Source organism: Eulemur rufifrons, chromosome 7, assembly GCF_041146395.1.
Source record: "Eulemur rufifrons isolate Redbay chromosome 7, OSU_ERuf_1, whole genome shotgun sequence".
Taxonomy (NCBI): domain Eukaryota; kingdom Metazoa; phylum Chordata; class Mammalia; order Primates; family Lemuridae; genus Eulemur; species Eulemur rufifrons.
The window spans coordinates 103243576-103269838 of record NC_090989.1 but is presented as its reverse complement, the minus strand read 5'-3'; the positions used below and the strand labels follow the sequence as shown (position 1 = coordinate 103269838).

The 26263-nt window shown below is 38.6% G+C and overlaps 1 protein-coding gene across 1 annotated transcript in view; it reads left to right on the top strand.

Moving 5' to 3' along the window:
• The first annotated feature begins 1179 nt into the window (after positions 1 to 1179).
• The window catches only part of GMPS (guanine monophosphate synthase), a 57832-nt gene continuing 32748 nt past the window's right edge, over positions 1180 to 26263 (top strand). Inside the window, exons 1-4 of the mRNA XM_069475304.1 lie at positions 1180 to 2367; positions 16975 to 17156; positions 21044 to 21158; positions 25664 to 25761. Coding sequence (XP_069331405.1) covers positions 1729 to 2367; positions 16975 to 17156; positions 21044 to 21158; positions 25664 to 25761 — 1034 coding nt within the window. The 5' untranslated portion in view covers positions 1180 to 1728. The remainder of the gene's footprint in view (positions 2368 to 16974; positions 17157 to 21043; positions 21159 to 25663; positions 25762 to 26263) is intronic.

Below are 26263 nucleotides of genomic sequence, written 5' to 3'. Positions count from 1 at the left end.
GAATAAGAAGAGAAGAGGATTAGGAATGGAAATGCTGAAGAAATCCAACACTTAAAACTCCTGAAGGATAGACATAGGAAGAGGAGCAAGCAAAGGCCATCAGAAGCAATCATAGAGATGAAAAGGCAACTCTATGGTACATTATAAGGAAAATCCAGTTACAAGAAAGAGGGAAGGGTCCATATAGTAAAAAGTTGAAAAGGAACTTAAAATATAAGATCCTGGTGCACGCTAAGCCATAAACAGAAGTGACCATTAGAATGTATTTAAATTAGGCATTATCTATTATGGATGAGATTTAGCCAATCTTTAATGCCGGTACATCATATCACATTCTGTTCTATTAGCGGTGGATGTTTTTGTAGGTTGAGGTTCTCCTATTGGTTACTACATTTTTTTCTGTATTGTTCATACAGTTCTACTCAGAGAACCCAGTATTCATGGATTTGGAAAGTTCAAGTATTCAATTTCCAGCTCAAAAAAATGTAAGTGAAATACTTTTGAGTCTGAGGCTCACTAGGACCTTGGACCTTTTGCTTCTGTAAATATTTTACTAATAAACTTGTCTATTCTTTCCCAGATTAGGGAGCCCTTACCTTCTATCCTGAGAAGCACATTATTTCAATGAGCCATTATTACAATTTCCTCATTTGTAAAAAGTAGGTAAGAACATCACCACTGTTATAGAATTGGCTAGAATAAGGCAAGTTTTTGAAAGTCAGGGTTGTCTGACTTTGGCTCCTTAATACCTGACCTAGAGCCTGACACATAGCATGAGTACAGCAAATGTTGGCTGCATTGTAATAACTGAAGTTGAAAGACTGTTAACCAGAAGCTGTTCCAAGTATTACTTGTTCCCCAATCCTGATTTAAGCCCCCAGGTAATCGAATTCAAAGTACTCTTCAAGGTTGCCAAGGGGTAGCTGAAGGGACAGCTGGAGGGACTGCAGCCCCATCTCCACAAACAATCCACATAAAAACGTTGTTTGCTGTGCAAACAGAGCTTCATGGCCAGTCCTGGCCCAGCTGCTCACCAGATTGCCACTCCTAAACCCCCTTCTTTTTGTAAATGCTGCACCCACTCTAGAATATTTTTTTGGTGCGCTTTCATTAAATATATATTCAGTGAACGATTGGCATCTCTCTTTTTTTATTATTTCAGAGTATTACGGGGGTACAAACGTTTTGGTGACATAAATTGCTTTCCTACTGTTTGAGTCAAAGTTATAAGTGTGCCCAGCCCCCAGATAGTGTGCATTGTACCCGTTAGGTGTGAATTTACCCATCCCCTCCTCTCCCCTCCCACCTGCTTGATTTCCAATGAATGTTATGTCCATATGTGCACATAGGTGTTGATTGATTACTTCCAATTTAATAGTGAGTACATGTGGTGTTTGTTTTTCCACTCTTGTGATACTTCACTTAGAAGAATGGTCTCCAGTTCCATCCAGGTTAATACAAGATGTATTAGTTGTAGAACTTTTGAGGGACCTAAAGTGATCAAATTCCACGTTGGCGTCCCTTGAGATGTGACCAGAAACTATCAAAAGCAGCCTTGGCTTCCCCAATGTCTGGCAACCTGAGAGAAGGCGACGCCACCAGCTAAGAGTTTCCCAAGCGTTCAGCTCTCGGGACGCCTCCTCCTGGGTGCCACCAGCGTCTCCCAGCCCTCAAAGGCAGCTCATAAACTGGCTAACCACAAGTTGGCGCGGGCTTCGGTTTTTCTCCATGCGGGGGTGGGTCAGGGTGCCACGGGCCCCTACTCCCGGGACCGGCAGAGCTGGGCTGGGCTCCGCGGGCTCCTCCCCGGTAGGGAGGGCCCGACAGAGGCGTGCGCGGGGCTGGTTCCTTCTCCAGAACGCAGGCCTTACTTGGGGGCGGGGCCTAGCACCGCGGGCCCCACCTCTCAGGGGCGGGCAGCCGGAGACGGGGCGTGTTCTTCCTCCAGGGGCGGGCTTTGCCGGAGGGGGCGGGCACGGAGGGCGGGGCCGGGAGGTGCGGGGCCCTCCTCTCGAGGGCGGGCCGGTTTGGCGGCGGCCGCTGGGGTTATCTGCGGCTCCGCTGCCAAGGCGAACGGGCTCTGGCTCCTCCCAGTGGCCGGCCGGGGCGGAAGCAGGAGGCGGGGGCAGCGTGCGCGCTGCTGGTCTCCTCTCCCGTGGCGCTGGGGCTCGCGCTTCGCGGCTGCTGCTCCATTCGGCGGTTCTCAGAAGGTTGGCTCCTCTTCGTGCTGTGCTGCTCCTCGACCAGGCCTCCCTCTGCCTCAGCCCGCGGCGGCGACCCTTCCGGCACCCTCCTGCCCGGTCTCGTACTCTCGCCGCCACCGCCGCGGTCCCGGCCCCGATGGCTCTGTGCAACGGAGACTCCAAGGTCAGTCTCTGTCGTGGGGGTCCCTGCCTCACCACCTCCTGGCTGAGGTGAGGCTCATGGGCAGAGGAGCCACCGCGCGGGGCTCTTCCCCGCCCCCTTCCCCAGCCCGTCCGCGCAGCCCTGCGGCCCAGGCGGCAGCGCGTCGGAGAGTCCCCGGTCGGGGCCTGTGGCGTGTTTTCTCCTCGGGATTGGTGGTGCTTTGTTGATTTTTGTCTGCGTGTTGAGGTCCGGGCGTCGGGGAGGGCATCAGCTCCCAGTGCCCGCATCGCTGGCCCCCGCCTCCCCCGCGCCGCTGTGGGGCGCAGAGCCCGCAGAGCGCGGCCCGAGGGTGGGGGTAGGGAGGCGAGAGTGTGTGTGTGTCTGTGTGTCTCTGTGTGTCTGGTGTGGGGGCTTCCTCAGCCCTCACCCTGTCCCTTCGGGAGGCTAGGGGCCTGTTGTGGAGATCCCGGGGCGCGCCGAAGGCTGGGCAGGTTGGGGCCTCCCGTGCTGCGTTCCAGCTGGGCCGGCCTCTTGTCTTCCCGCCACCCGGTTTCCCGCTTGCCCCCGGTGAGGCCCGCTCCATTTCCCCACGCCAGCCTTGGGGTCTGCAGTGGCGAGGCCGGTTCTCGGCGAGACCCGCGTGGCTGCACCCCTCTAGCCCCCTTCCTTCCCGCCCAGGTTAGACTCTGGTCGAGGCCGGCTGTCCCTGGGTCGCTCACTCTGTCCCCCTCCCCCCATCCTTCTGGGAGGGGAAGCGTGTGTGTCTAGGTCCCGCCCCTACAAGCTTGCCCTCTGTTTTACTTACTGGTTTGTGGTGGAACCCGCTTCTCCGCCTTTGGGGTCTCTCCTTGGGACGCGAGCTGCTGCCAGCACGCCCAAGGGCTTGAGAGTCAGAAGTTCCGGGGTGCTGGAAAAGTTGCCACCTTGATGTACAGATCGGGGAGAGCGCGCTTGGCCGCTGCTGCGCTTCTGCTCGCGTCCGACTCTTTAGATCCTTCCTCTCTGTCTCTCCTTTTCGTCCCGCTTCGGAATTGGGCACCTTCACTTTCACTTTTGTGTTAAAAGTTTTCATTGGCTTGGAGTTCTTTCGGACCTTCAAAAAATCTGTTTTGCCAGCGAGAAACCGCACAGTTTTAAATTGAGATTTACTTAAGAAAGAAGATGTACCTCCTGATACTCTGTGTTTATGGCCTAGCTTTACGAAATTCGGGTATGTGGAATTCTAAACTTCGGGTGGGATTTGGTGTTCTACATCAAGTAGTAGTGCCCTATTAAGGCAGAATTTTAATTTTCTCTTACAAAAGTGGTGCCTAAGTGTCACATTTTAGTGGGTCCTTTCCATGAATAGTTGCTTAGTACCTACTAATTAATCAAAAAGTATTGGTTGAACAAATGTATAAAGATTTTAAAGTAGCTAATAAACTCTCTTAAACCGAGGCATCTGTGATGCTTAAATAGCCGGAGCTCTTTCTCAGGGTTATGAAGCTGAATGAGACACTCAAACCTTTAGTTTTTGACCTGAGAAGCAAATGTAAACCTCATTGTACAGCTTTTTCCTCGTACACTAGTTGACTTGCAAAGCACTTCTCTTTAATTTTGAGCCTTCCAACTCACTGGAAAGCTGCTTCATGCTGGTAGATGAAACAACTGTTATTAGAACTCATACCTGATTTACAGGCATTGAAAGATATATAGTGCATTTGAGAAGAATATTTTCACGACGTTGACAGCAGAAAGTACAAGATTCAGTTTCCAAATTACTTTTTGTCTCATGAGTATGTAAGATACAATTTTTTTTTCTTAACTGGTATACGAGTATTGTATTGTTTTGCTCTACTTGGAATTTTAAAGAGAATTTTGATCAGTTTGCTATATCTGAGCCCAAGGTGAATTAACTAATTTTTATTTCAAGGTCTTTTATATTTTATAGCATAATTAAACATTTTTTAAAAAACTAAACAATTAGATATGGACTGAATTAGAAGCATTTTCAAGAGGAACAATCCAGGGAATTAACTTATTTCATCAAATCTATGATTATTTTATGTATTCCAATGGAGGAAATCCTGACAATTAAACCATGACATGCCATTGATCATAAGAAACATTTAAAGTAAAGAGATGTTTAAAAATGGGGAAATAATAAGATCTTTACAAGAGGTCCACCTGGAAATTTTGAGTAGGAGTCTTATTTTCCACAGTCTACCACTGAACCACCTTCTCAGGAATAAAGTACAAGTACTGTACCAGGCTTACTTTGTATATTGATTGGGCCTCTGTTTATATCCTAGTTCATAAATTGAAAGTTGAAAAGAGCTGGTTTTGATTTCTATTTCTGATACATTTCAGTTATCAGTATTTTCTAAATTCTGTCTTTGCATTATAGAAATTAGGGAGGGACTTAAAAGCTATAAAAGCATTTGGAGTATGTTCATTAGTCTTATACACAGCATTTTATTTTATTTTATTTTTTTAAGATTGAGCCATCTCAGATATACACAGCATTTTAGAACTGGAAAGGACCTTTATGTGTTCTAGCTTCCTAAACTGAAACAGCTGGGGTTAGAACTCAGCTTTTTTTTTTTTCTCCTTCCAGGCTACTTCGATTAAGCATCCAAGACAGAGACTCTTTTTTTAGTTAAGGAGCTGATATAATGTTATTTAGTTAAGGATCTTATTTAATATAAACTAGAGCATAGGTGGTCAGCTGTTTTTTAAAACTTTTTTGCAACTATGGGATGATAGTATTTGACATAGTAACTTTTTTCAATTAAGGCAGAGTGTTCAGATTTCTCTTTTCCATATATCATGCATAAGAACACGTCTCTTTCCTGCATGTATTTCACAAATACTTTGCGTTTCTTACTGACCCAGGTTACAATGGCCTGGACGCTTCGTGCATCTTGCAAGCTGAGGAATGGCTGTGCCACAAGTGGCAGGTAGACCAGGTGGCTGGGAGGAGCAGCAACTTCAGTTGTTAATACTTCTCCCATCATCACCTAAGACTGGATAGCGTTAACTACTTTTAGTTGCCAGGGTCCAGATGTACTTTATTTTATCAGGAAAGGGCCAGAAAAGAGATGTGTTATTAGTATTTGGCCTTCAGATTGAACCAGAAGTTAAAGTGAGAACTCTGTTCACTGCACCTGCAACCCACACAGCACTAGACAAAGCCATGGCAGAAAATGAAAGTCTAACAAACCGATCCTATCTTACTTTAGTGTAATTATTCACAATATATCGTTAAAAAGAAAAACCCGAGACAAATGTTAAGCTGGGTGGGATACCAGAACAACAAATGGAAATCAGGATAGTCCTGGGCAAACAGGGCCATATGGTCACTCCAATTATAGAGCACATACTGTTCTGAGTTTGGCTCTGATTTATCCTAGTGATGTGTATTTAAAATTTGGCTAAAATTCAAGTCTAATCTGTATACTTGTGAATTATTTTTGAGTTAATAACTATGCCGATAATAGTGTTATTCTAAAAGTCTTGAAAATTGAGTGTCATAAATTACTTGCTCTTTAAAAGTCAAGAACCAGCCATGTTGAACCTGACCAAAAGGTAAAATAATCTGCTCTAATCTGTTGTAACATTTGCAAGGGATGTTTCCCAAACCATTAAAGCTGCATGGGACTGTAAAATTTTGTTAGTTACTCCTGTTTGTCACTGGGAAAACAGAATCCTTTTTCTCTCTCAGAACTCACAGAGATCCTTGAAAATTTAATTTGCTTCCACCTCATATGTAATTTGGAGAATTAGTCTCAGTATTTCTCCTGAGTCTCATGAATGTAAATTTAGGACTCCAGATTTCTAAAATTCTGCTTTGGACATATTTAGATGAGCAATCCCTAATTAATTTGGGAAATTTTAGATGAACGAAAATACTTGTAATTACCTCATTGTTTTGATGTTATTGCTAATGGCAGAACTTTATTATGCTGTGAATTATTATTATTACTATTTTTTTTTTTTGAGACAGTCTCACTCTGTTGCCCAGGCTAGAGTGCCGTGGTGTCAGCCTTGCTCACAGCAACCTCAAACACTTGGGCTCAAGCGATCCTCCTGCCTCAGCCTCCCAAGTAGCTGGGACTACAGGCATGCGCCACCATGCCCAGCTAATTTTTTCTACATATATTTTTAGTTGTCCATATAATTTCTTTCTATTTTCAGTAGAGACGGGGTCTCGCTCTTGCTCAGGCTAGTCTCTTATCCTGAGCTCAAATGATCCACCTGCCTTGGCCTCCCAGAGTGCCAGGATTACAGGCGTGAGCCACCACGCCCGGCCTGTGAATTTTTTTTTTTTTTTTTTTTTTTTTTTTTTTTGTTGAGACAGAGTCTCACTTTGTTGCCCAGGCTAGAGTGAGTGCCATGGCGTCAGCTTAGCTCACAGCAACCTCAAACTCCTGGGCTCAAGCGATCCTACTGCCTCAGCCTCCCGAGTAGCTGGGACTACAGGCATGCGCCACTATGCCCGGCTAATTTTTTCTATATAGATTTTTAGGTGTCCATATAATGTGTTTCTATTTTTAGTAGAGACGGGGTCTCGCTCAGGCTGGTCTCGAACTCCTGACCTTGAGCAATCCACCCGCCTCGGCCTCCCAGAGTGCTAGGATTACAGGCGTGAGCCACCGCGCCCGGCCTAACAAGCATATTAAAAGAAGTTTTAGTCAATACTCATGTCCACAGTCTAGATTCTACCATTCACTTTTCTTAAAAAAGTTTATTTTTATAGTAGCTTTGTTGAGATATAATTCATATACCACACACTTTGCCCATTTTGAGTATATAGTTCAGTGGTTCTTAGTATATTCACAAGTTTGTGCAGCCATCACCACAGTTATTTTTAGAACATTCTTATCACCCTAAAAAGAAACTCTGTACCCTTTAGCAATCAGTCCTCATTTTCCTCTAACCACCCCTCCCTCCCAACCCTAGTCAATCACAAATCTATTTTCTGTCTCTGTAGATTTGTCTGTTGTCTCAGTTTGTTAGGGCTACTATAACAAAGTGCCATAGACTGGGTGGTTTGTGAACAACAGAAATATATTACAATTCTGTAGGCTGTGAAGTTCAAGATCAGGGCACCAACAGATTGGATGTCTGGTGAGGTCCTACTTCCTGGTTCACAAAACTGCTTCTTGCTGTGTCCTCGATAGAAAGAACAAGGCAGCTATTTGGAGCCTCTTTTATAAGGGCATGAATCCCATCCGTGTGAGCTGTGCCCTTATGATCTAATCACCTCCCAAAGATTCTACCTTCTAATGTCACCACATGGGGTGATTAGGTTTCAATGTATGAATTTTGCAAGGGACACACACATTCAGACCGTGATACCTATTTTGGACATTTTATGACTAGAATCTTACAATTTGTAATCTTTTGTGACTGGCTTCTTTAACTTAGCATAATGCCTTCAAAGTTCATCTGTCCTGTAGCATGTATAAGTGCTTTATTCCTTTTTGTTACTGAATAATATTCCATTGTATGTATCACCTTTTATTTATCCATTCATCAGTTGGTAGACATTGGGTTGTTTCTACTTTTTGAATATGAATAATGCTGCTATGAACATTTCTGTGTAAATTTTTATCTAGACATAGTTTTCATTTCTCTTGGGTATGTACCTAAGAATGAAATTGCTAGGTTGTGTAGTTTAGCGTTTTGGTGAACTGTCAGACTGATTTCCAGAGCAGCTGCCACATTTTAACATTTGTCAGCTGTGTATGAATGCATTAAAGTTCTCCAGAGAAACAGAATAGATATATACACGTATATAGATAGATATGGATATAGATAGATATATGAAAGGGGATTTAATAGGGGAATTTGCTCATGCAATTATGTCAGCAGGCTGGAGAACCAGGGAAGCTGGTAGCATGGCTCAGTCCAAGTCTGAAGGCCTGAGAACCTGGGGGCTGCTGGGACAAGTCCTGGAGTCCAGAGGCTGAGAGAGCCTGGAGTTCTGATGTTTAAGGGCAGGAGAAGAAGGGTGTCCCAGCTTCAGAAGAAAGAGACAATCTCTGCCTTTCCTCTGCCTTTTTGTTCTGTCCTGGCCTCAGTGTATGGGATGGTGCCCATATATACTGGGTGAGGGTGGATCTTCCTTTCTTAGTCCACTAATTGAAATGCCAATCTCTTCTGGAAACACCCTCAGAGACGTATGCAGAAGTAAAGTTTTTCCAACTATCTGGGTATACCTTAATCTAGTCAACTTTACACATGAAATTAACCATCACAGTGAGGTTCCCATTTTTCCACGTCATTGCCAGCATTTGTCTTTTTGATTATAGCCATTGTAGTAGGTGTGAGTTGGTATCTTATTTTTATTTGCACTTCCATAATGACTGATGTTGTATATCTTTTCATGTGCTTTTTGGCCCTTTGTGTATTTTCTTCACTGAAATGTCTGTTCAGGTCTTTTGCCCAATTTTAAGTTAGGTTGTTTGTGTTTTTATTGAGTTTTAAGAGTTTAGAGGCAAGTCAGATACATGATTTGTGGTTATTTCCTACCATTTTGTGGGTTAATTTTTTTTTTTTTTTTTGGTAGAGATAGGATCTTACTTTGTTGGCCAGGCTGGTCTCAAACTCCTGGCCCTCCTTGGTCTCCCGAAGTGCTGGGATTATAATGCATGAGCCACTGTGTCCGGTCTGTTTTTTTCATTTTCTTAATGGTGTCCTTTGAAGCACGAAAACCTTTAATTTTGATGTTCAGTTTATCTATTTCTTCTTTTGTCACTTATGCTTTTGGTGTCATGTCTAAGAAACCATTGCCTAATTCAAAATCAAAGATTTGTGTAATGGGCTGGGCGCGATGGCTCACGCCTGTAATCCTAGCACTCTGGGAGGCCGAGGCTGGAGGATCGCTGGAGGTTAGGAGTTCGAGACCAGCCTGAGCAAGAGCGAGACCCCCGTCTCTACTAAAAATAGAAAGACATATGGACAACTAAAAGTATATATAGAAAAAATTAGCTGGGCATGGTGGTGCATGCCTGTAGTCCCAGCTACTTGGGAGACTGAGGCAGTAGGATTGCTTAAGCCCAGGAGTTTGAGGTTGCTGTGAGCTTGACGCCATGGCACTCTAGCCTGGGCAACAGAGGAAGACTCTCTCTCAAAAAAAAAAAAAAAAGATTTGTGTAATTGCCTGTGTTAAGACTTTTATAGTTTAGCTCTTATTTATATTTAGTTTTTTGTTCCATTTTGAGATAATTTTTGTATTTGCTGTAAGGTGGATTTAATCTGATAGATTTGTGGTTTTGTAACACACTGGCTCTTTGATTTGGGTGAGTGTTGGTCTTATTATTGACACCATGACAGAGCTTGACCTTCTAATGCCCTTGGAAGGGTAACAGTGGCAGTATCTTTCAGTTTGTGGGGAGAGGTGGTAGTTTGAAAAAGCTCACAAATAGATGTCTAGTTTTGCCTGTTTTCATTGTGATAAAATGCACATGTAGTGAAATGCAGAAATCTTTAAATATATAGTTTGAGTTTTGACAAATATGTACCCATGTAATAACTACCCTAATCAAAATATAAAACATTTCCATTACTTCCAGTGTTCCTTTGAAAAATAAGTAGAATCAGAAGCACCCTGAATTTAACAAGATTGGGTTTTTAAAAAATGCAAACATGATATTGGTGTGGTATTTTCAAATAAAATCTATTTTCAGGTAGTAAGAATATTCCCATAAGTTTGTCTGTTAGTCATATTACCCTGTCTAATGTGGCTTATCTTGGTTTCAACAGGCCTGGCTCTCTAGAAGTTAATTAATAAGCTAAAATTATATTTTAAAAGTATTTTAGGAATAGTAATCATACAGAGAGGCAAAATTGAAACTGTTCATAAACTCAGTACATAGGAAGAGATAAGCTTTTGATTATCTTTTATCTTTGCATGAAAAGTGTCTTGTATCTTTTTTTTTTTCTTTTTTTTTTTTTTTTTTTGAGACAGAGTCTCGCTCTGTTGCCCAGGCTAGAGTGAGTGCCGTGGCGTCAGCCTAGCTCACAGCAACCTCAAACTCCTGGGCTCAAGCAATCCTCCTGCCTCAGCCTCCCGAGTAGCTGGGACTATAGGCATGTGCCACCATGCCCGGCTAATTTTTTCTATATATATATTTAGCTGTCTATATAATTTCTTTCTATTTTTAGTAGAGATGGGGTCTCGATCTTGCTCAGGCTGATGTGTCTTGTATCTTGAGATTGTCTTTAGTACACTGATGAGTATGGGAAGATGAACTGAAGAGAACGAGTGAAAGTCTGGGTATAAATCTGGATTGTTGCCATTTCTTTGTTTCTTTGCAGCGAACCTTTGGTTCTTATTCATGTAAACAGGCTACACACGTGTGTACACTTGAAACACCTTCAAAAGTATTTTTTGGTGGGGCACGGTGGCTCACGCCTGTAATCCTAGCACTTTGGGAGCCCGAGGCAGGAGGATTGCTTGGGGCCAGCAGTCTGAGGTTGCAGGGAGCTATGTAGATGCCCTTGTGCTCTAGCTCGGGCAACAAAACAATTCCCTGTCTCAAAAAAAAAAAAAAAAAACATATTTTTTTGTTAAAATAGTAGATCTCAGTCACAGTAGGATTGCAGAGTCAGTCAGGACAACTAAAGGTCAACAGAAGAAAAAACTCAAGAGTTTAACTGAACAGAAGTAATCAGACAGAACTTTTCCTTCCAATATTTTAATAGTATGACAACAGTTTTTACTGAATATTCGGCCTTTTTTGTGTGTATGCTACCAATTTTTAGAAAAGAGTAGATTGATTTGGACTGATTGATACTGATTTAAATTTACCTAGAAATAATCTTGTTTTTCAGTTGGCAAATGCTTACTATTGAATAGAAAAACTAGCTATAGTAAAACTTTTAGGGATTTAAAAATCATGAGACAATGAGCAATATAATTGTAGCCAACAGTGCCAAAATTTCTTAGTTAATTTAGAACTGGTTATATAAGTATATTATGTCAACAAAATAATTGCCTTAACTTTATGGAAAGACAAGTTTTAGGATAATTGAAACTCAAGGGGAAGATCGGTATTGATTTCAAAAGGTTTAAAAATTGATTTAGAAGTTAGGATCCTGGGCTTTTTTTTTTTTTGAGACAGTCTCACTCTGTTGCCCGGGCTAGAGTGCCGTGGCGTCAGCCTAGCTCACAGCAACCTCAAACTCCTGAGCTTAAGCAATCCTCCTGCCTCAGCCTCCCAAGTAGCTGGGACTACAGGCATGCTCCACTATGCCCGGCTAATTTTTTCTACATATATTTTTAGTTGTCCATATAATTTTTTTCTATTTTTAGTAGAGACGGGGTCTCGCTCTTGCTCAGGCTGGTCTTAAACTCCTGAGCTCAAGGGATCCTCCTGCCTCGGCCTCCCAGAGTGCTAGGATTACAGGCGTGAGCCACCATGCCCGGCCTGGGCTAACTTTTGATTTCCCCTCAAGTTAAAAGAGAAGGATAGCATAGAGTTGTGGCTTTATTTTCTTACTCAGTGTTCACAATCTATAGATGACATACATTAGAATTATAGTAGTTAGTTTACCTGAGAAGATGGAATTCCTCAACCAATTCCATGGTTAGGGTATATGTATGGGGATCTGACTGTTTTTAAGTGGGTGTTAAAAGCAGTATCTGTCTGAGTCAGTTAAATATTAAATTCTAAAATTAAATCTGAGTGAACTAAAAAGCTAAAGTGCTTTTTAATTCTTTGATTTAGATAGTACGTTCAGATTGTGCTCATTATACTTAGGAATGGAGCCCATATGAACTTGAAAGGAGCTGTTGGCACCTTATAGATAGGGCAGAAGAGGGTTGGGATGACTTTGGAAAAACTAAGAGACATGGTGGTTAGATAAAGGACAATGAAGCTCTAATTGGAAGTACAAATTGGTTCAGTTAAGGAGGAAAAATAATTGAATTGGAAACTATGTAGATTGGTGAGTTGGTCCCACATATATGTAGAAACTAAGTAGGAGTTTAATGGAATACCTACTAGCTTGAAATCTCATTAGGGAAAAGAATTTTCTCAATGTGTGAAGTTACTAACAAACCAAGAGCAGTGAAAGGCCAAGACAACACTATATCATGAGAGACTTGTGTATTCCAAATGTACTGAACACGGAAAACGTAAAACAGTAGTTTATTAAAGGAATTCCATTAGAAGCCTGTGTGTTGTGTACTCAGATTAAAGGAGAGAGGGAAGAATGAACTCAGATGAATTAAGAGATTAAAATTTTTGTTTATATTTAATATGTACAAATGTGTTGACATTGTAAGACAAATGGAACAAAAGTCAGTGATTATAATTTAGGCAACATGGAACAGTTGATGATTAGTAAGCATTGCTTATACAAGCCAATGTAGATCCAATATTGTACATTGTTGCATTGGGGATGTCTCATGAGTTCTAGATTTTTCTCAAGTATAAACACCATTTCCTAAAGGCATTTTATACATTTATTACATAAATGAACAACTGTGTACCTATCAACTATATCTAGAATTTTTTATATACATATACAGGTTGAGTATCCCTTATCTGAAATGCGTGGGACCAGAAGTGTTTCAGATTTTTGATTTTTAAAACATTTATTTTGGAATATTTGTGTTATACTTACCATTTGAGCATCCCTAATCTAGAAATCTGAAATGCTCCAATGTGTACTTCATTTGGTCATCATGTTGGTGTCTAAAAATTTTCAGTGATCAAATTTAGTATCACCAGTAGTGGAACAAAATGACATTGTGTCCTTGTAGGGTGGTACAAGCATATGGTAGGATAACAACTAGAGAGTCTAAATTTTTGATTTAACCCTTTAATTGCAGGCTCAAACTTCATTCGACGATGGTCTCTTACATAAGACCTCAGTGAAATTGATCAGCATTTCTAAAGTAGCCGAGGTGTTGGATAATTTTGTGAAGAAAATGTACTTTTTTCATAGAATTGTAGGTGCGATGAGATTAGATAAGTAAATATGGTCAAACTTTTAGTCTTCTAGTAATGAAAAGACTTCTGGGTACTTGAGTATCACAATCACTAAAATGTGTGGGTAAGTGTTTTAAAAAGTCTCTTTTAACCCTAAAACTTAATTTTGGCAACTTCTTTGTTTTCTTTTTTTTGAGACAAGAGTCTCTTTTTTTCACCCCAGCTAGAGTGCATTGGGGTCATCATAGATGACTGCAACCTCAAACTCCCTGGCTCAAGGGATCTTCCTGCCTCAGCCTCCCAAGTAGCTGAGACCATGGGCGTGCACCACCACGCCTGGCTGATTTTTCTATTTTTTGTAGAGATGGGGTTTCAGCTCTTGCTCAGGCTGGTCTTGAACTCCTGATCTCAAGGAATCCTTCCACCTCAGCCTCCCAGAGTGCTAGGATTACAGGCGTGAGCCATTGCACCCAGCCTCTAACAACTGAAGATTTCTAAAATAAAAGGATTTTTTTAAAAGGGCAACTATCTGAGTAAGTTTAGTATTAATGAAATTTAATTTTGAATGTCATTTATAGTATAATAGTACTTATACATCAATAGAACATTATTTCACTTACATAAGCAAACTTTCTGAAGTAATAAAGCTTATTCCTTTTAAGTACCAAAGTATGTAAAATAAAATAGTTCTGTAGGTAGTCTCCTAAAAATGTAATGTTTATTAACCTACTTTTCTTCTGTAGTGCTAATTGTTTCTAGGGTTTAAAAAGACCTAGGTTTACATCCTGCTTTTGCCACTGTGTCCCTGGGCAACTGTTACAGTATCTGAGTCTCTTTTTCTTCATCTGAACACAGAAATCCACATTGTTATTAATAAAAGAATATGTGAAGCACCTGAAATAATAGGTGCAAAATAAATGTTCGTTCCCTTGCCTTATTTTAAAAATCTTTTTATTGCAGATAAAACATGCAAACAGAAAACTACACAGGACATGTATAGTTGAGTGGATTTTACATCATGTTCTTTTTATCTAAAATATCCAAAGGCTTTTTTTTTTTATTTTAAATCTCAATTTTGTTGGACTGTCTTAGGGTTGGTCATTCTGGGTTCCTAGTCTAATTTTGATTCATGTTCTTTTATGCCTTATGTAATTTTCTTAGTATCTTTTAACTCTGATAGAAATAGTACGTTCTAGTTTTGATCTGTTTGAATACATCTCTGGGGCTTGCTCTCGTGTAGAGATATTCTGTTCCTTAGTCCTTCTTTTTTACTTTTAGTAACTTTATATGGGGTTTGACATCTTTACTTGTTGTTTCTTTTTTATATGAATGTGATTTTCCTAATATTTTAGAGGAAGTTTGGTTCAGATAACTTTTATAACTTTATAGAGCTCCCTCTTCTGTTGTTAAAATTATGGCAGCTTGTTTTCTAAGGATTCCTGGCTCTGTACCCTTCCCCCACTTTAGTCTGGTCCTTCTCTTTTTCTTCTCCTTTGTTCCTGTTCTGCTTAATTTTGATTCATCTCCCAGCAGCTGCTCTTCATAGTGGGCCCTGTCCTAGAAGGGATCCCTGGCCAGTTAGTTTTGACAGTTCATGAGGATTAAACTCATCTGATCCTTTTGGCCTTAACTTGGGTCCCTTGCTACCTGTGTACTGTTGGCATGGCCAAATCTTCTCCCAGTCTATCTACTGTTCTTTAATTGGCTACTGTGCTTTAGTTAGTACCTGAATGTGATTTAGTTTTTTTCCTTAATATTTTTTCTTGATCTTAAAAGATATCTTTATGAACATTATTTATTTTGTTATGATGACCTCTGGACAGGCAGTTGAGGAGTATTCACCTTAAGCCTTTAGGCTTATGTCTTTTTAATAGATTTTATAGGTCAGACTTTGGCTCGTGTCTGTAATCCCTGCCACTCTAGAGGCTGAGGTGGGAGGATCTCTTGAGGCCAGGAGTTTAAGGCTGCAGTGAGCTATAATGTGCCAGTGTACTCCAGCCTGGATGACAGAGTGACAGCCCATGACTTAAAGTACATATATAGATTTTATAGATAGTTGTAATAGATTTTTTTATCTTTTGATATTGAATTTCATTTGTTTCTACATTGCGACTAACAATTTCTTTTCACTCAGGATAGTTTGTTGGGGACTGGTGTTAATTAACTAAACCTTAGTATAAACCATGGTAATTGAAATTTGTGCATATCAGGGCCATGCAGGCAAGAACTCTGCAACTCTGCCTGTAATGTAAAAAAAACAGGTTGTACTTAGATTTGGTAAAATTTGTAAGGTGATAATGGGACTGAGTCTTGAGGAATTTACGCGGTAACGTAGTGGTCTTTCAAAAATACTGTTATTCTTTAAAAAATAAGGAATTCTAGAGAAATTCCTTGTGTGTGTACATGTACACTAAGACTAAGGGTAAAGGTCTGAAAGAGAAAGTCTTCACTTGTTTCTGTAATCTTACTTTTCTACATTGTTGAATATTCATATCACTAAAATCTTCATTTCTGTGACCTGAATAGTGTACCAGTCCTTGTCTGTAGATGACTGTGACTATTGCTTTTTCATTACTACAGCAGAAGGTTTAGTGGTATCGTGAGGTCTGCATTTATTTTTTACAGATAAATGGAGAAGCAGGAGGGTTGGAAAGGGTTACATGAGTGGTTAAAGGGCTACCTTAAGCTTTTTATGTGCAAATTTTACTATTAGGGTGGGAGTGTCCCAAAATATGTTTATGTAAATATTTAGAACATATTGAAGGATGTAAAGAAAAATTTAAAATCACTTCTAGTTCCATCGCTTAGATGAAACTCTTGTTTCATCACTTTGTTAATATTTTGGTGTGTATCTATTCATACTCTTTTTATACATACATATTCTTGCACTTTTATGCAAATTAAAGTGGGATCATATTGTATATTATTTCTCTCAGTAGACTTCCAGTGTAAATACACATTTTAAAGCTTTTTCTTATGTAAAATTTAAAATACATAAAAAAGGGTAGAGACCAGACTAATACAATGAACTTTTAATGTACCTGGCACCCAACTTCAGTGATTACAGTACATGGGCAATCTTGTTTCATCCATACCCACCTACTTTTGCATTATTTTGAAGCCAATTCCAGGTAAATATTTCTGTACACAAAGTCAACAGTTTGACATTTTGCCACATTGGTTTCTGGAAAAGTGTTGTTAATATACACTTTGACAGAAATAAGATAACCTCAAGGTTGTTATGGGTTAGATGTATATAAAACATTTTCCTCAGATAATACAAAAACTCTTAAAAAAATGAATTTGAGCATGCTTCTATTCTAGCATCAAGCTTTTAGTTTCCTCATTAGTACATTCCTCATAGGAATGCTATTACTATTAGAGTGACCATAAATTTATTGGCCAAACTGGGACACTTTTGAGATTAAAAGGAGGCACTATTAATAATAATGTCAGTATAACAGGTATAAACCAGGACCATGCACATGAAGTGTATACATAACATGACTATATCACAGTCAATAAATGGTAGCTTTTACTAAATTTAAGTGTTTATGTATGCCCATTTATGGGTAGATACTAAAATTTTTCCTTTAAAAAGGATGTTTTGAATTGGCAACTCAGAAAGTCCTAAGTTGTAGTAGCTCTAATTTTTATAATTAAGAATTTGTATTTGTATTAATATTTGTGTTAATATTCACAGCTGGAGAACGCTGGAGGAGACCTCAAGGATGGCCACTACCACTGTGAAGGAGCTGTTGTCATTCTGGATGCTGGTGCTCAGTATGGGAAAGTCATAGACCGAAGAGTGAGAGAACTCTTCGTGCAGTCTGAAATCTTCCCCTTGGAAACACCAGCATTTGCCATAAAAGAACAAGGATTCCGGTAGACTTTTCACTAATGTTTTTATGAAGAGATTGAGCTTAGATTGTTGAGTATTTTGTTATTAATTTGCTCGAGTGCTGAATTTTTCTATGAAAATAAGATGTGGAATGGCTTTACAAGAAATTTCCTATGGCTCTGATTTGGTAAGAGGAAGAAAGGGAAAAATTTAAGCCTTCAGTTAAAAAGATTGCCTAAATTTTAATTGGACACTTAAAAGAGCTTATCATTTGAATATTTTATGTTTTATAGGATTTATGGGTCAGAGTTAGATGTAGCTATTATGGCCATTTATGCATTCACCCTAAAGCATTTAACGAAAGAAAAATACACAGGAAGTTGGCTAGAATATCCCAAAGAGAAGAAATCTGTGTGTGATAAATCTCTTTTGCTTCCCATCCCAAGAGCCTAGGTTCTAAAGTATGAAAAAGATTTCTGTAATGTAAGGGCTAATGCCAATACCTTGTACCCTTAGAACTAGTCAAGACGACAACCAACTTTAAATATAGTTCTTCCTTTAACAACTATTTCCAGTTATTGCCATGCCTTTTCTCATGGAACTAATGTTCTTTCTTTATAAAGAATGTTATCCAGAAGCAGGCAACTGCAGTTTGTCTTTAATTGGTTCTTAAACCTTAATATTAAAAAAATGTGCTATGCTTCTCCCAAAATGTTTTATTTTTCTTAAAAACATATTTTTTTTCCAATGCAAAAATGGTTAAAAGAACTTTTAAAGACTTCACAGACATGTGTACGTTATCTGGTGATTCACTGGTTCTGAAATGGAGTGAATTGAAAATCAGAAAAGGCAGGTTTAAATTTAACTCTGTTGTAGCCATAGGATACAGATAAAAAAAATAGCTCTTTTTTAAACTGTGAAGTTTTAGACTAATAAGGGACCATTGAGTTTATTTAATCCAGCTGACATGATTTGTCATTAAGAACTAGTTTTAGCGTGATCAAAAAACTGTGTGAGAAACCTGAATAGCTCTCTGTCAAATCAAAGCTCCATCATTCCCTCCACACAAAACAAAAAATCTCCAGCAAACTAACCCAGACTAAATAATTTAGAATAGGAAAGGCAAATACTTGGCAACAGAAATCTAAAAATGTTTCCTGTCACTTGATCATAAGCAGTTTCTAGGTCCAGCTTGTGCCTAAAGCTTTATTCTGTATTAGGGGAATAGAAATTATAGCACTGTTTTTTTTTTTTTTTTTTTGAGACAGAATCTTACTCTGTTGCCCAGACTAGAGTGCCGTGGTGTCTGCCTAGCTCACAGCAACCTCAAACTCCTGGGCTCAAGCAATCCTCCTGCCTCACCCTCCCAAGTAGCTGGGACTACAGGCATGCACCACCATGCCTGGCTAATTTTTTCTATACATTTTTAGCTGTCCAGCTAATTTTTTTCTTTTTCTTTTTTAGTAGAGTTGGGGTCTCACTCTTGCTCAGGCTGGTCTCAAATTCATGAGTTCAAACTATCCACGCATCTCAGCCTCCTAGAGTGCTAGGATTACAGGCATAGACACTGTGCTCGGCCACTGATTTTTATTACTGTCATCCTTTCTGCAGAAATATCTATTTGAGCACCCTTTTTCTAGAATAAGAGATTTATGATGTGAGAGACATCTTAAACCACCTGTTTTTAGAACCTTGATCTGAGTGATATGTAAGATTGGCATTTGGAATTAATTATAGCTTACTGAGCCTTGTAATTGCAAGTTAATTTCAGAATAGCAGAGTAGAAATAGAAGACCCAAAGAGTGATTAGCTCTTAAGATTTATTGAGATAAGACTTTTCGTAATTGGTTTAAGTACTGCTTGAGTTTTATCCTTGACTAAGTCCATCACATTTTTTTTTCATAGTACTAAGAATCTTAATAGCCTTGATTTGTTTAGCAGATTAATGACGGATGCTGGGCAGCCCCATGGTGGGTATTCTTTGTAAAACTAAATGTAACATACAGATTCTAGAGGTCTTGATTATTAAGTGTGTTTTATAGAATTTTAGCTTCTGTATTTTTAAGGCAATAGGTTACAGATCTACCCTTAGGGCTAACCCTTTACCCCTTTAGAATTGGATCTTAAAGATGTCACATTTATCATCTGAGTAGGCCATCTTCCATCTCTTTTACAGAAGATCTGGTAGCAAACATTGTATGCCACATCTCATGTTACCCGTAAAAGTTCAAAGGGTGCTTTTGAGCTCGATAACATTGTTACATTTTTAAAAAATACCCCAGCTCGCTGGGCAGTTTTTATAAATTTGACTTTTGTTATATTGGTCTTCTGGATGTATTATAAGCCTAGGAATATACTTTGTATATTTTTACATGACTAATTAAAAAGTGAATTGTAATATAAATTTGTTTGTAAGTAGATTAAGTAGATCTTGGAATGTATTTTCCTTAAAATTATAGATAAATTAGGTTTATCTGCAAACTCAAAATGAGTTTGTACCTTAAATTGAGTAACACACACAAATGTGCCTTTATGTGAGTGGGCATATAGCAAACTGGAGAGCATGTACAGTCTGAAGCTGCAAGCCTCTCTGTGACTCTAGTTGGTTGTTGCTATGGAGAAGTGAAGGCCCAGTGTTGCTAGATATTTTTTTCCTAAATAAAATCCAGAAGTCTGAATTTTTATGTGAAATTCATGATATTAAAATGTTTTAAATTTTTTGAGTGCTGAGGGCCATTTAGATGTATCCGTGGCTAGGAGAGGAACATAGGCCTCAGTTTGCAGATCTCCTTTATAATATTAAATAGTAGTTTGACTCCCAAATTAACTCAGGCTCTATAAATTATAATGTAGCTAAATTATAGTATAGGCCTGAGTTCTGAGAGCAGAGCATATAGGGCAAAATTGATGTTAGCTCCCTTTCCTGGGTCTCAGGGAAAACTGTTGAGTATGCTGGATATTTTAAACAGGTAAAGTTAGGCAATCAATGCTTTGCATTCTGCCATCGTTTGTGGTAGAGCAGCGGTCCCCAACGTTTTTGGCACCAGGGATCAGTTTAATGGAAGACAGTGGCTTCACGGACCAGGGTAGAGAGAGAGGGATGATTTCGGGGTAATTTAAGCACATTACATATATTGTGCAGTCAAACTTCTACGCTAATGATAATCTGTATTTGCAGCCGCTCCCCAGGGCTGTCATCACCGCCTCAGCTCCACCTGAGATCATCAGGCATTGGAATGGCACAAGGAGCGTGCAACCTAGATCCTGCGCCTGCGCAGTTTACAGTAGAGTTCGTGCTTCTGTGAGACTAATGCCACTGTTGATCTGATAGGAGGCGGAGCTTATGCGGTGATGCTTGTGATCGGAGTGGCTGTGCTTTGGCCACTGCTCACCTCTTGCTGTGCGTCCTCGTTCCTAATAGGCCATGGACTGGTATCCCTGCCCCTGGGGTTAGGGACCCCAGTTGTAGAGAATTTTGCTTCCAGCCATCCAGGGCCTTCATAATACTTTCACTTGTTCTTCTGTGACCTGCTTTACTCCTAGGATCTCAGAAGACTTATATTTTCTCCATCTCCAGAATTCTCATTTACTTCTTTCATTGATAAGGAAACATCAAAACAAATCTGTGGTAACTTTCACAGATGGGAACATTGGTATTTATCTATTTAGAAGTTTGTGCTTATTCACAAGTAAATGCTAAATTGATAGACTAGATTTCTAAAATATTGTAGTAAAGTACAGTAAAAATAAGCTGTGTAGGACAATATTGTCTGTGATACAATCTGAATCTGCTACATGGTACCAAAAATATAAGAAAATCTCTGAATCTGTGTTGTCTCCCTCAGTGGTACAAGGGAGACGGGGCAAAGACCTTGTATAAAAATTAGCAGTTAGAGATTTTTTTTATTGACTCTGTTCCTTAAATCCACAGTGCTATTATCATCTCTGGAGGACCTAATTCTGTGTATGCAGAAGATGCTCCCTGGTTTGATCCAGCAATATTCACTCTTGGCAAGCCTGTTCTTGGAATTTGCTATGGCATGCAGGTACATCTGTAAATTTGTTCTGAGAGTTTACTTACAGTATGAGTCACAAACAGAATAAAACATATTGGTATTTTCTTTCTTTAGGATATTTAGGATACTCAATTGGATAAGATAATTTGTACATACTACAACTGTGTATAAATTGCTAACTCGTAGTAATCAGGCAGAATTGACCTGATAGGAAATATATTTTGAGAAAAATAACACTACTTCATGTAACAAAATACTGTCCATTTAAAAAAAAAAAATAGTGTGCTTGTAAATTTACGTAAAAGTTGCAGAAATAGTACCTAGAGCTCCAGTATACCTTTACCTAATTCTCCAATTGTCGACATTTTTGAACGATTTGAGAGTAAGTTGCAGATGTGATGCCCTGTTTCTCATATTTCGTAAGTGCTAATATCCTCTTCTCCGTAATGACAGTGCAACTGTCCAAATCAGAAAGTTAATATTGATTCAGTGTTAGCATCTAATCCACAGGCTCCATTCACATTTCACAGTTTGTTTCATTAATGTCCTTTATAGGTCACAGATCCAACCCAGGACTTTGCATTAAATTTAGTTGTCATGTCTCTTTTAGACTGTTTCAATCTAGAGCAGTTCCTCAGTGTCTTCTTTTGTTTCATGACCTTGGCGGTTTTTTTTGTTTTTTTTTTTTTAAAAAGCATGTACTCGCTATTTTGTAGAATATCCCTCAATTTTGGTTTCTTTGATGTTTCTTCATTGTTAGATTCAGGTTATGCATTTTTGGCAAGAGTACCACAAGAGTGATGCTGTACTTCTCTTAGAGAATCTTATCAGGAGGCACACAATTTTGATTTGTGCCAGGACAAGTGTTGTTAGCTTGGATTAGTTGGATAAAATGGTGTCTTATAGCTGTCTCCATTGTAACATCAATTAACATATGTCCATTGGTGTTACTGAGGCCTTGAAATAAGTTGCTCTTTAATATTTAGAAGTCTGTTTTGGCTGCTTTGATACCATTTTTGGTTTATTTTTTTTCTGTGTTTATTTTTTAAAATAAATTGTTTAAAATAAAGTATTTAAAAATAAATACTTTAATTTTTTAGAGCAGTTAGGTTCACAGCAATATTGAAAGGAAGGTACATAGATATCTCATATATCCCCTGCCCCCACACATGCATAGCCCTCTCCCATTATCAACATCCTGTGCCAGAGTGGTACATTTGTTACAATTGATGAACCTCCATTGACGCATCATTATCACCTAAGGTCGATAGCTTACATTAGGGTTTACTCTTGGTGTTGTACAATCTGTGGGTTTGGACAAATGTATAATGACATGTATCCACCAGTATAGTATCATACACATTAATAGTAATTTCATCCTCCCTACCCCAAATTCTGGCAATTGCTGATCTTTTTATTGTCCCCATGGTTTTGCCATTTCTGGAATGTCATATAATTGTAATCATACAGTATGTAGCCTTTTCAGATTGTCATCTTTCACTTAGTTCATTTAAGGTTCCTCCATATCTTTTCAGGGCTTAATACCTCATTTGTTTGTAGCACCAAATAATATTCCATTGTGTGGATGTACCACAGTTTATTCATTCACATACTAAAGGACATCTTGGTTGCATCCAGGTTATAGCAATTATGAATATAAAGCTACCGTAAACATCTTTGTGTAGATTTTTGTGTGAACAAAAGTATGCAAGTCCTTTGGGTAAACTCTAAGGAGAGCAATTACTAAATCATATGATAAGAGTATGTTTTGTTATGTTTAGTTTTGTAAGAAACTGCCAAATTGTTTTCCAGAGTTGCTGTACCATTTTGTATTCCCACCAGTAGAAAATGAGAATTCATGTTGTTCTGCATCCTTGCCTAGCATTTGGTATTGTTAATGTTGTGGATTTTGGCCATTCTAGCTTACTTTAATTTTTAAGTGGTATAGGTTTACCAGACAAGTAAGAGTGTCATTGAATAAGATGATAGAAAGATAATACCGAGCCGGTAAGATGCTAAATTCTCACTCATGAAAGAATGACTTTATTCAATAAGATCTATTTACTAAGGAAATAGGATTATAAATAGATTTTAGAAACTTTATCACTCGTGGTTATAAGCAAAATGATTAAGAAAACTATTCCCTGAACAATATATTATTAGTTGCTATGGTATTTTTGTCAGAAGCAAGATACTTTTTTTTTTTTTGGTGAAACTCAGGATTTTCTGTTGTGCTGAGAACAGCTAAATAAATATAGATGACTATTGATTAACTTGTTCAGTTTGTGAGTTGTCTTGACGTCGTTTCCATTTTGCCTGCCTTTTGACTTTAGCAAATACTAAAGTGGATGGGAAGACAGGATCAGAATAAAAGTGAAATTAGTCTAGTTGTGATATGCTAACTGACCATAAAGGAATTGGTATTAATTAAAATATCAAGTTCATAATTTTCTCTTAATATTCTGATTCTCCCTGATTAATTATTGAGGATCACCTTGATTTTCACTTTCTTTCACATATGGTTTAAAATTATAGATGTATTTATTTCTCCCAGTGATTCAGTTAAGTCCTTGAATTGAGGATAATTTGAAATTTTAGTTAAGCGGGCAAGACAGAGGAAATTTTTGCTTTTTTTGTAAGAGACTGGGTCTAACTGTGTTGCCCAGGCTGGACACAAACTCCTGGGCTCGAGCTATCTGTCTCCCTCAGCTTCCTGAGTAGCTGGGACTTACAGGTGTGTGTGACCACACCTGCATCTTTTTTTTTTTTTTTCTTTAGCAGTCTGAATTATTTTACTTTAATAGGAATATTGCACCAAGGGAAGCTGTTTATAAAGGAGAATGTGAACAACAGATCAATATATCCTAGCTGGCTTTTGACCTTTCAGTGAAGGAAGGAAATATAAATCAATGTTCACATAAGAATATTGAATGTTTTTACTATTTGTACTTGATACAAGTGCAGAATGTTAGAAAGAAGGTGACCAGTAAAACAACTATACCAGATTTGGTTTCTTCTGATTGTTTGCTATAGTTTCCCATTTTGATTTAGAGGAAATACGGGTCACTAAAAATATATAAAGTACAAAATCTACACCAATGTATGTTTTCTTCTATGCAGCAAGCATTTTATAGTAAAAGGTTCTTTTTTTTCCTTTCATTGTTCTCTGAAAAGCCTAAGTGGTGATTATGAATTTGACTTGGAAAAAAATGATTTTTCCATCTGATAGTCTTAGAAGAGCCTGCATCCTAATTGAATTGAATATTGGAAATTGGCTGGCTTCATTTTTTTTGTCCCAGGATGTAATGTATTTACATAATTGATTGATCTCCCTTGCCGGGGTAGTCAATGTTAATCATATAGCACAACTTATAATTAAATTAAATGGTTGTTAGTATATTGAGAGGCATTCTGTAAGGAAGAATCTCAAAAGGTATTTTTTTAGGGCCCTCTTAAATACACCTGGAAAATGCTCCCTTAATTTAAAAGATAGTGGCTTAATATTTCCCCATTATGTCAATTCCCTATATAAGGCCATATTCATAGGCTATCTTATGATAGTCAAAGCCAGGCCTACTGATGCATGAAAAAATTTGCCTTTATTATCATCTGAACTTTCATAGTAGGTAATGGAATAGGCTGATCTGGGTCCTTTAGGCAGAAATTGTCCTTCTGTAAAATATTTATGTAGGTGATCCCATCTGGCTAATATGTTGCTTGCAAAGGACTGCCACTTCTTAGTGACTATATTGGGTAATTTTAACACCAAAGTGTGTACCTTGGCCTCCCCATGGTATTCTGAAATTTTAGTAATTTCAGTATCTTATGTGCCCTCTTTTCTCATTAACTGGACTCTTCCGTTAGTCTAATTGCTTCCTGGTAATTCTTTGCTTTAGAAGAAAAAGGTCTGTACTGTCCATTGCTTCCTTTATATCTATTACGCATTAACTCTCCCCACCTCCCCACTCAGCTTTTGAAACCTTCTTTTTACTTTTCTCCATTCACATTTCCATCAGAGGTAACTGCTTTTCCTCACCTTTACTTTTCTTTATAGAGGTAAAGTATAGCCTTCTGTTGGCTTTCAGATGGTTCCTTTGGAGCCAAAGATTAAGTAGCTTAGAGGAATTTATACCTGTCTAAATTCCTGTTTTGGTACCACAGTTTTTTGTTGTCTGCTCTAGCTTTTCCTAAGCTCAATGTACCTTTTAAAATGCTTTTAAATTAAACTCAGATGTAAATATTAAAGAAATCTCCATTTTTAACAGGTAAATTAATAAAAGTACACTAAATGGAAAATCTGCCAGTGTTTAACAGCAATTAACCTCAGGTCAAATTTCTAATCGAATTTTGTTTTATAACCATGCCTCTTAATAACTTTATATATAATACCAAGTATCTATATTTATCAAACTCCCTTTATTTTTTGGGTACAAACAGCAGGTATTTTGAAAACAAGAAATATAAATTGTTAAATCAGCATAACAAAATGAATATTTTGATTTATCTTAACATCAATTTGTTTTCTCTTTGAACAGATGATGAATAAGGTATTTGGAGGTACTGTGCACAAAAAAAGTGTTAGAGAAGATGGAGTTTTCAGCATTAATGTGGATAATACATGTTCGTTATTCAGGTATTATATTTTTAGATGAATAAGAACAACAGTAGATTACCTATTTTAAAGTCAGTACTGTTATTTTTCAAAATTGGAGATTCTCCAATTCATAAACAAAATTAAAGATGTAGTAATGGCTACAGGTATAATTAATTGTCATATTTGCCTTCTAGTTGAGTGTGAAGAGAGCAAAGGATGGTGGTAATGCTGATAGGCAATAAGGCAGGCACTTAAAAAGCCTTATGAAAGCACTCATGCAGTATTGGAACCCTGTTTGGAATTGCGTATTGTGATGCTGACATTTGTACTTCTCCCTTTCCACTCTTTGGTGGAGTGTGAGTCTGTACATTAGTGTGCCAAATGTGGCAAATGGATGTTTTAAGCTGTTCTGCATCTGCTACATGCATGTGAATACCTCTTTCCCTACCACTTTTTTTTTTTGTTAGGTACATAATAAGCCATCCATTTGCTGGACTCATTACTAAATATGTTTTAGTTCCCTCCTTCTGCCTTCCTCGAC